Source organism: Phasianus colchicus, chromosome 5 (genome assembly GCF_987193195.1).
Source record: "Phasianus colchicus chromosome 5, bPhaCol1.hap1.1, whole genome shotgun sequence".
NCBI classification, from domain to species: Eukaryota; Metazoa; Chordata; class Aves; order Galliformes; family Phasianidae; genus Phasianus; species Phasianus colchicus.
The window spans coordinates 31,114,288-31,125,709 of NC_143440.1; the positions used below are offsets into that span (position 1 = coordinate 31,114,288).

The 11,422-nt window shown below is 40.0% G+C and overlaps 1 protein-coding gene across 1 annotated transcript; it reads left to right on the forward strand.

The window, feature by feature from the left end:
• Positions 1-4,779: 4,779 nt before the first annotated feature.
• Positions 4,780-11,300, forward strand: EMC7 (ER membrane protein complex subunit 7). Its single transcript, XM_031593717.2, has 5 exons — positions 4,780-5,066; positions 7,607-7,726; positions 8,216-8,354; positions 8,914-8,994; positions 10,864-11,300. The coding sequence occupies exons 1-5, from the start codon at positions 4,819-4,821 to the stop codon at positions 11,014-11,016; spliced, it is 741 nt and encodes a 246-aa protein (XP_031449577.1). The 5' UTR covers positions 4,780-4,818; the 3' UTR covers positions 11,017-11,300.
• The last annotated feature ends 122 nt before the right edge of the window (positions 11,301-11,422 follow it).

Consider the following 11,422-nt stretch of genomic DNA (forward strand, 5'->3'; position numbering starts at 1 on the left):
ACAAAGAAGGTGCTTGCAGGGCTACTTAAAGCCACGAACTGCCATTCTCAGCTTCTTGGGAACAGCCAGAATGTGTTCATGAAAAAGTGCTTCTGTGGCTTGTAATGAAGCTGACAAGCAGTAAGAATACCTAATGCTTCAAAAAAAGCAGGGCACTGCAGAATCGATTCATCATTTCTGAGATCAAGAACTAGCAAAGTGAATTAAGAACTACTGTAGTGTTGGCTTGGTTTTTTTTCTTCTTTGTTTTAAGAATGAGTTGAAGGCTAAGCTTTGCTTCTAAGGCTTTATCAAATACAGTGAGTATGCAGGTGTTTTGTTTCTTAGTTAGTTTGGATCCAAATTTGCTAGCAGTAGATACTACAGCAGTGTAAGTAATGTATTTGATACACCGAAGAGAACATTTGTCATCTGGAAAGTGCTGATCTGGCTCCAGCTAAACTCGTATACTTTTTTTTTTTTTAACTCCCACTACAAAAATGTAAAAAAAAAAAATATTGAAAAATAAAAAAAATAAATTAAAAAAGAGTGGGCTTAGAAATGGTGCAAATCAACCTTTAGGAGTCTTTGGACAACCACCTTCTTGGAGGAAAAAAAAAAGCATAGAATTTCATAACACTTCCAACTCAGTGTCATTTCTGGCCTTTCCCTCCTCCATTCCTCCTCAGAAGCAACTGTAGTGTAATTAGGCAACTGCTTAAGGCTGTGTGTATTACAGCAGCCTTTTGCATGTTGGACACAAGATCTCCCAGAGCAGAGACCTTGCAGATGAGATGGAATGTTTTATTTGGTTGTTGAATAGGATCCTCTTCTGTTGGAACATCCCACCAAAGTTCCTATGACTTTTCCATATTGCACCTTCTATGTGATGTGAACCCACTCTACAAATCATTTGAATATCTTCAGCTTGAAATACAAAGGAAAGAATTCTGTTTTGTTGTGCTACATTACCAATAGTGAAGGAAAGAAAGAAAAAAAAATATAAATAACTATGGTTCTGCAAGGGATATGATAACACTGCATTATGGAGTGGCTGCCTTGTGGCATTATGTGAGTGGAATCCCAGGTTGGGGGGAGGGTGGGAAGCATGGCATTTAAAGCACATTCCAAGAAGCAAGGATTTCACACTTTTTACTTTTGGAAACCAGATGTCCCAGGAATGTGCCATTAGAGCAGTAGGTGAATGATTACAGGTGGTATCCTTACAAACCAGATCTCAGGCATCTGAGTCCATGTGTAGCATTGCTCTGTGTGGAGCTACTGCTTCTGCAGCTGGCTTAGCGGTTGCTGTACTTCTTAGACAACCTGCTTGCACAGTTTGTGCACAAATTTTGCTTAAAAGAGATACGGGGATATTTTGTAGTAAATAGGAGATGAGCACTTCAAAGCTCTATGAAAACAATTTCCATGTTACCATCATGCTACGCCCATATTTGTTCTGCTTGCAAGGGAGGGTGTGGGACTTCTTACAGCATGGAAATTATGTTCCTTTTCCTACAAAAAAAAAAAAAGTTCAAAGCCTTTTCCTCATACTTAAACTAATTAAATTTCTTCCTCTACAGAATGAAGTCTGAGTTCAATCAATTTCAGCCAGGTAAAGCAGGCTGTCATCTGGCGATAGATCTTAATGTCACCATTATGAAGAGTGTATGAAAGTATTACCCGGTTTGTGCTTTCAGATGCCTATTACCAGTAAAGTGGAAATAATTCTGGTGGAATCCAGAAGTAGGACCTTCTCAGGGGATCATATCTTTGGGGCAATATCAATGCTGTTGCTGAAGTCTGCTGCTAATGTTTCTGGTGTAGCACTGTGAATTGCCAGTAGATGGCAGAATGATGCTGCTTTACAATATACATCGGTAGTAATTTTTTTTTAAATAATAATTCTTCTGTGTTTATTTACAGTAAAGCTGATTGTGAAGGAGAAAGCTCAGTGAATGCATTAGCTGGCTGTGGCCTTCTGCTGGTCCTGATGCTGATTGCTTCCATAGACACAATTCTCTTATGTGTGGTTTGTGATGTTTTTGTTTTTCTTTTTTCTTTTTAATAATACAAATTTTTATCCTCAAAAGACAGTATAACTGATGTAAGCATGGGCATTCTGATGCACATCAACTTCTTATTTGTTTTTCAGATCAGTCATGTCTGTGTCCTTGATTCCATAGAGCATTTGTGAAATGGCACTGTTCTGGTATACTGTGCATGACCTCAATACCTGCACAGCAGCTGAGGGCTGGACTCAGAGAATATGATAAGACTATAGTAAGATGGCCACAGCTGCTCCCTTCTTGTTTGCTGACAGCCAACAGCTCTGCATGTGGCTGAATCACAGAGGAAACAGGTTCTGGGCTGCTGCTGGCTGTGGTCCAGTGGATGTCCAGTGTATTAAAGTAACCAGTATCAATTAAAGCATCCTGTTCATTTCCAAAAGCAAATTAAATACTAGCCAAAGTGTTATCAGCTTCATATAAATAAAAGTGTTCACAGTAATTGCACTGAAATGTTCAAAGTTGCATTTAAGCTTATGAAAATGCTTTGCTAATCCCAAACTACAAGCAAACTGTTCACACTGTGAAAAAAATCAGCAGAAAAATAAGTTTTAAGTATAAAATCATTTTCCTCTTGGGTGCTTCTTCTATTCACCATTCTCAATTATTTCCAAACAGTTGTGATGCTCGTGCATTGTGATGCATATAGGGAGTTCAGAGGGATTTAATGCGTTTTCTCTGCTTTTCAATTTGTACACGAGACCAGAAGTGACAAGAACCTGCAGATACAGATTTCAGTATTATCAGTGTGATGGCATTACATTAGTCTAGACCTCCACTCTACTCAGCTCATTAGGGATTCATCCATCTGGCTGACGGGTTTGCACAAACAGTGACAGCTGGTTGAATGAACCCGATCAGACAGAAGTGAGAATGTGCTTGTGAGCAGGGCAGAACCTATCAGAAATTTGCCAGTTTCTATGTAGCTGTTAGTTAAGTGAGCTCATCAATGAGGTGACAGCTCTCAAACATGGAGGTCACTCTTGATTGCACTTTGAGGAGCCTGATGAAATGCTTCCATTGCTTCAAAGTAAACTGAAAACTGTTGCTTGGCAGTTTTATCTGTCTTCTGATCAGTCGTTCCCTTGACATCAAGCTACAGACAGAACCTGGCTAATAGTGAAAATCCTTCCAGTAAGAAATAAAAAGCCTTCCAGATAAAACACTAAAAAATTCGGTAGTTGGCTTTGCTAAGTGTATGCCTGAACATTTTCATTTACTTTATTTGTACTACACTTTTGGGGTATGGTTATTTTTGCCTAGAAGGTAAATGCCTACAACACTATTACATCAAAGCTTATAATATCATTGTGTAATCCACTCAAATGCTAATCATAGAATCACAAGGTTGGAAATGACCTATAAGATCATCTAGTCCAACTGTATTCACACTACCACTGCTACCACAAGCACTAAACCATATCTCGCAGCTCCTTGTCCAGATGCCTCTTGAACACTGCCAGAGATGGCGACTCCACCACCTCCCTTGGCAGGCCATTCCAGTGCCTGACCACTCTCTGAGAGAAAAAGTTCTTCCTTAAGTCTAACCTAAACCTCTTCTGGTACAACTTGCGACCGTTTCCCCGGGTCCTGTTCGTTGCCTGGGGGAAGAGGCCAAACCCCTCCTCATCACAACCTCCCTTCAGGAAGTTGTAGAGTGCGATGAGGTCTCCCCTGAGCCTCCTCTTCTCCAGACTAAACAATCCCAGCTCCCTCAGCTGCTCCTCACAGGACCTGTGCTCCAGACCCCCCACCAGTTTCGTTGCCCTTCTCTGGACACGCTCCAGGGCCTCAATGTCTTTCCTGTAGTGAGGGGCCCAAAACTGAACACAGTACTCGAGGTGCGGCCTCACCACTGCTGAGTACAGGGGGACGATCACTTCCCTACTCCTGCTGGCCACACTATTTCTAATGCAGGCCAGGATGCCTTTGGCCCTTTTGGCCATCTGGGCACACTGTCAGCTCATGTTCAGCCAAGCATCAACCAACACCCCCAGGTCCCTTTCCTCTTCACAGAGGAATCACTGTTCACAATCTCCAAACATGCTTTAATAGTTAAGTAATATTTCTAATGAGTTCAGTAATTAACTCTGACATTAAGCAACAGCTGAGGAGGCAGGTGTATGTGACAGTGGGTACATGTGACACGACAGGACATACTTGTGGAAAGGAAATGGGCAGATATTACAGCTCTCTTGGCCTGGCACTGAACCTGCTCACAGCGAGCAACAGCATTTGGCTGTAGGGGAGCATCAGAAACAGCCTGCATTGATCTCATACAGATCGAAGAAAGCACTTCAGGCTAACGTTATTGACACATTTTCATGTTCTTTTATTTCACATCCGTGTCCTGCGATATCACCCGCAGATGACCTTATTCTGGAGGGGAAAAAAACAACAACAAAAAAACAAACCGGGAACTTGCTCTGCCATTTCCCCAGCCTGCGCTCTGAGACGCTGCGTGCCACCAGCTCGCAGTCCCCTCCCTGCAGACTGCGCCCCACATAGGCGCAGCGCCTCGCGGCGGCAGAGACCACCGCACTTCCGCCTCGCTCCGTGGACGCGCAGCTCACATTCCTATTGGCTCGCCGGCGTGACGCAAAATGCCGGCGCCTCACTCTCCTATACGCAAGCGCACAGCACCCAACACGCTCTCGCGGCCCGCTGCGCACGCGTAGAGAGCTTGTCGCCGCGCTTCTGGTGCCGGCTGTCCCGGGGAGTTGAGGTGTGTCGCGCTCTGCGCATGCGCCCCGGCACCTGAGCGGCGGTGATGGTCGCGACCATGTCGGCGCGGGGCGGCGTTGTGTCGCTGGTGCTGCTCTGCTTTTTCGCGTCGCCGCTGGCCCCCGGCGCCGCGGGCTCGGAGGCGGCCGGGACGGTGGAGCCGCCGGGCGGCGCGGGCCCCGGGGAGCGGTTTAAGATCGAGGGCCGGGCCGTGGTGCCCGGGGTGAAACCCCAGGACTGGATCGCGGGGGCTCGGGTGCTCGTGGACGGGGAGGAGCACGTCGGTTTCCTGAAGTGAGCGCCGGGCGGGCGGGGGGTGGGCCTGCCGGGGAATCCCTCAGCGCCGCGGGCCGCTGTCCCCGCACCCCGCACCCCGCCCTGGCGCGGGGCCGGCCGCAAGATGGCGGCGGCCGCGGGACTCCTCGGTCGCGCCCGCGTTCCGCTCTGGGACCGCGAGATCCTGCGGGGGGATCCTGGCTGAGGCTGCGGCTTTTGGGCTGCTAGAAATCAGAGCTGAGTCACTTCGCAGATTGAGGGACTTTTGCAGTACCCGTGAAATCTTCACGGTAGCAGGAAAAGCTGTGTGGAGGGATGATGCATATGCATAGAGCAGCCTTGAAGCATCACGTAAGCCACCTCGGCCTCAGGTCGGAGTTGAGTATATTCCGATCAGCTGGGCTTCTGGGGATACTCAGAAGATCCCCTCACTACTTGAGTGATAATCATTTCCCAGTCAAAGATAATTCTAAAATCTGTGATTTTAGTGCAGCATAATATCTTGTTCTTAAAATCATGTATTAAAATGAGGAAGTTCACATGGGTTAAGATATACTAGTGTATAAATACAGCTGTTTTGCGTTATTCCCTCTGCAGCAGAAACTGGGATCTGTTTATAGGCAAACACAGCAGATCTTACTTTGCACAGCAGATCCTGTCAGTATAGCATCTGATGGAGCAGTTCAACCCAGCTATAGGTGCCTTGCATCATGTTTACATTTCATGTAAAAACACAGTGGGGCTGGTGTGTTTCTAAATACTTGGTTGTAGCTGGAATTATTTGAAATGTGAGGAAATAATCTCATCTAAAAGCATGCAATGCTTGTAACAGCATAACCTGGTTAGCAAACTTTTTTGGTAACATTACTTTCATACATTTAGTGATAAACTCACCATATTATGTGATAACACAAAGCCAAGAAATTAATAGTACACATTAATTAACCAGTGATGAATATCTGCGAAGATGCTGTGCCACGACAAGTATGGTATGTTTCAGCTAAAAAGATATGATAGTAGTATTTTGTTCACTTGCAATGAGCAATTTACTGAGTGGTTGATAGGTCACTGCTGGTAACAACTGCATGACAGGAAACAAATTTTTTCATTAATAGTACTATTTGAGGCTGAGTAGAAGGATCCTTCCCTTTCTCTGGCAGGGTTAAGTGTCTTTGGGTTATCAGTAGATATGTCACCATTTCTCTGGCGAGTTTGGGTTTTTTATTACATGAATGCCATTTTGGTTACCAATAAGAGGGAAATAGTTATTTGGCATATTAAAGTTACTGCTGAATATTTCAAGAGCAATTTCCTATTACAAGCATTTTTATAAATCTGATAAATTTCCTCACTGAAGTAAATGTTTCAACTTTTTTATTTCTTGAGAATGGTGCTGTTGTGTATCAATATGTGAAATCAGAAATTACCTTGTCAAATGAGTCTTTTAAAAAAGAATAGTCAAATTTCATCAAAATACTGCTGCTTAGAATGGGAAAATTGAAAGGGAATTCCCGGGGAAAGTCATTAATATAGTTGCACAGTATGATAATAGTAGGATTTAGGGGTTCAAAACGTCACATAAAATATTAGAGAAATCAACCTACACGTCATTGTTTGTTTCTGTCTTGGTTGTGGGAGAGCGCTAAAGTGATGTACAATTTTGAGAGAGCTGATATGAAGACAGAAATCACTTTTAAGGAGGTTCATTTATTTGTTTTCATGATGTGTTTCAAATGTGTTGAGTTTTTTTTACCTTTTTTGCCTTTGAAGAACTTATTTGGTCTTAACTATGAGTAATATTTTTAGGAGAAGCATATTTTATATTATTTTTTGACAGAGAACATAAAGTTTTCCTTCTTGGAAGCTTCTGGAAGCATGTAGGAGGAAACCTACAAGCTTCTGTACTTTAATTTGATGACAGCTTGTGCTGAATCTTTCAAGTATCCTTTCTCAATTATTTTCAATGAACATTGAAGTTACTTACTTTAAAATAAAAGCAATCTGTCTAAAAATCACTTCTATGTTCATATTTGGAGCTCTTAGTTTCCTCATTGTTGTGATAGAGCTTTCTAGCGTGGGCTAGTTCTAAAAGAAGCAATTAAAAGTGAAGCTATCTGTTTTGCTGTAGGGGCAGAAAATGTAGTTTTTGTGCTTTGTAAGTCATATTTAATGCCTGCCCACACAATGTAGGAAGCCAATTTATTTATTTTTTAATTTCAGCAGAATTACTGAAGCAAAGTAAATTTCATTGTATCATTTGAGCACAGTATTAGATTTGTAAGCTATTCCTCCAGCAAGACAATGGCTTAACAAGCCATTCTGTGATAGGAAGTCTTTAATGTAACTGGCCATTTCTGCTTGTATTGTGACACGTGTTAATGATGTTAATGGGCTTGGTACTGAGTGATCTTAATTTTCCTTTTGGTCATTATTATCATATAAAGATTTATAATAGAAATTGATACAGTTTCTTCTTTGGGGACAAAACCAAAACCGATTCCCTCCAGTGCATTGGGGTATGTTGAAATGCAGTGGAATTTTTTTTTTCTTTTTTTTAGGACAGATGGAAGCTTTGTGGTTCATGATGTACCTTCAGGATCTTATGTAGTAGAAGTTATATCTCCTGCTCATAAATTTGAGCCTGTTCGAGTTGACATAACTTCAAAAGGCAAAATGAGGTGAGCCTTTCCAGATTTGCTTCTCTATTGATGCAGGAAGTGTGCCTGACAGCGTAACATCAAAAGTAATGTAAGAAGTACTGTAGATCCATTGCTTCCATATCAGACCATATATTTCAGCTTCCTTTCCCACTGCTTCTGGAACATAGCTTCTTTTTTTCTTTTCATATTTATTGCCTTAAAATAAGTGGAATCGAGTGAGTTGAAAAGGAGTTCTTCTGTTGATTTGCTTTTTGCTGTTTTCTCCTGCAGCTATCCTGATATAAAATGTAGACAGAAGTCGAATTAATATTGAAATTAATATTATTTGATCATATAAAGTATAATTTCTACTGAGAAAAATAAGCCTCTGAAAAGTGAAGCATATTTGACACTGCCTACCAGATGGTTTCATTTGCAGTCTATTTTTAAAACCTTGCTTGGAATATTTAATAATCATTAATTTTCATTAAAGATTGTGTTTTTAATTATTTACATTTTGTTCCTTAGAGCAAGATATGTGAATTACATCAAAACCTCAGAAGTTGTCAGGCTGCCATACCCGCTCCAGATGAAATCTTCTGGACCTCCTTCATACTTCATAAAGAGAGAATCTTGGGGATGGACGGATTTCCTCATGAACCCCATGGTATGTACAAGCAGCACACAAAGGTGAAAAGTATGCAAAGGTTCCAAATATAGCAGTTCTTTGGAACATGGAGAATAAAAATAATTCACAAAAGATGTGCGTAATTTATTTTTCTGAGGTGGTTGATTTTTGGTAAGGCTTTTTTGTTGTTTTTGTTTGTTTTGCCTTGGTTGCTTTTTTGTTTGTCTGTTTTTTCATTCCCTGCATAGCAACTCTGGTAAATGTATTTTGTCTGAAAATATTGCATAGCTTGGTTCCTTTGACAACATGGTGTTCTTTTAAGGCAGAGAGGAACACTTTGCAAGATTATAACAGTTAAAAGGAAGACATTTACTTGAATGGTCCAAGTTTGAAATCAGTTATGTGCAACTTCTGGTTTCTGTCCTGACAATTGGATTTGTGATACGGGGTTACTGACTCAGAAAGCAGTTGTTCTAGAACTTGGTATTTTAATTAAAATCTTGGTGGTGGGATGTATAAAAATATCTTAGCATCACATAAGCTGAATAAATACTTACTGTTTTTTTTTGTGTGTGTGTGTGTGTGTGTGTTTGTATAGGTTGTGATGATGGTTCTTCCATTACTGATATTTGTGCTTTTGCCTAAAGTTGTCAACACCAGTGATCCTGATATGAGACGGGTAAGTAGATTCAAAGGTTTGGAGATACAGAGAACAAATGTAATGGCATTTTAAGGTACAGAGAAATGATAGCTAAAACTGGACTTCAAAGGATGTCTTATTGGCATAATTAATGCAACTATTTATGGTGCTGCTAAAATAATGAATTCTGTTATTTCAGACTAGTGAGTTTGCTGTTAAATGGCACAACACAGAATTAAATTGTTTTGAATGTGTTTGAATAAAAAAGCTTTGAACGCATTACAGCATGATTGTTGTTTTCCAAAATATCTTTAGAATTATAAATGTAATTTTTTCAAAGGCTATTTTTTGGTGTGAAAAATTTTCGGTGTATTTTTGCACTGTTTAAATCTAGCACGTCGTTTTCAGATGTCGTTTAATGTCAGCTATGTTACAAAGGGTATGATATGGATTTCTCTTATCCATTAACTGTGGAGCTTACAAGACTGTTGAGATGTTGCAATAGCGTATATGATTCAGAATCTTACTGTAGTCATTAAATTATCTGATTTATTATCCTTTTGCCATGCAAAATGCCGAATAGCAGAAGGCTAGGACAAAATGGAGATTCAAGGTGTTTGCTAAATCATTTGTTTTTAGAAGTATTCCTTGTCTGTCCTGGGTGGCTGCTTTTTCAGGGTTTGGTTAGCTTAAACTCCTCTAAATAACCACTGTCTTCAGTAGTGCTTTATAGGTGTCTGAACCATTTTTTTTTTCCTTTTTTTATTTAATAAAATAATGCATATTGTAAAAACACCAGATTTATACGGCTTTAATTCTGATTTTAATACATATATATGCTACATGTCTGTGGCATGTTCTTCAAACCAAGCTGAGCTTTGGAAATTGAATTTTTAAAAATTATTTATTCCTAATTTTTTTTTTTAACCCATTTGACATTGTATGTAGATAGGCTATTCTGATGATAAACAATGAGAAGTTCCAATGGTTTAGTTTGCATTAGCTGACAGGTCTGACTTCTTAAGGAGAAACTGCAAGTTGAAGGAATCTTGCTTATAATTTAAATTATCTTCAAAGAATGAGAGAAAATACTTTTTCCCAGCTCAGTTTTAATTAATGGCATTCTGTTTATTAAATTCCGAAGCATGTGCCTAACTTCATTTTGTTTGTGTTGTGTGTGGAACTCATATTTTTTGAGCTAGCTTGTTTTTTTCTTTATGGGATCAGCACTCGTTCATATAGAATGTTAATAATTTAATACTGTAACAGTGAGCACAATTGCTACATACAGATTTAGAATAGATATAAGAATAACAAAGGCTACCATAGTTCCTTATAGGTCTAAACACCAAAGTTACGTTAAGGTTAGCTAGATATATGATCTCATGAAACAAGACAGGAAACTTAGCTGTTTTACACTAATAGTTTGATATTATGAATTAGTGCAATAAAATACCCAGAACCTTCAAAACTTTATTACTTTTGGCATAATCAATACTAAATTGGGAAGGCAAAATCTGAAAAAATGAAAGAGTGCAAAGTCTGTGAGAATGTGGATCTGAAAATCTGATCAAAAGCTTTTGTTTTAAAATGGAAGCAAGTAATGCTGGAAATACGTATTTTAATGACATTATTTTTCTTGAGAAAACAATTTTATCTGAGTAGTTGGTTGCCCTGTAAGGCTGCTTAAGACATGGTTACGTCTTCCGTATGTCAGTGCTTTTAGTTTTGGGGTTTTATGTTTCTGTGTGTAGCTGGGTATTTGGCTGCAGTTGCATAAAAATGTGTAGCAACGTGTATTCTGGAAGGCTACCATTTGTGTTTGAGAATTTTTATACATGTTCACTATGGGATCTGATGCCATAGAAATTGCTAGTTAAGAGCTGTTATCTAATTTTTTTCATGCAGGAAATGGAGCAGTCAATGAACATGCTGAATTCGAACCATGAGCTGCCAGATGTCTCTGAATTCATGACAAGACTGTTTTCTTCAAAGTCTTCCAGCAAGTCTGGTGGCAGTAGCAGTAAAGCAGGGAAAAGTAGTTCTGGAAAAAGGAGGTAGTTATGTCCTCCTCCAGGCCTGAGTTTGCACAACTGTTTGTTATGTGGTATCATGTTTATTTGTCTTGAAATATCAAAAAGCCACTACTGCAACCTTTTATTTTGGCACAAAATACGGTATGCTACAACTGTGGTGTGTAGCTTTTTTTTTTAAAGTCTATATAAGCTGCTTTGTACTTGACAGTAAGCAGAAGAGGACATGGCTTCTGTATGATATCTGTATAAAGTTATTGAATTAATGCTCTGTAGTGAATGTTATAAATTATATGATGTGCTAAACAGTAACGAGTGTCTGTCGTGGAATGAATGAAGGGTTACACTCCAGGAGAAATAGCAGTATGTTTTACCGTGTGCTGAATTATCCCTTGGATATTGTGTTGTTTCCTGTCTCTCCCAAACCTGCCTTG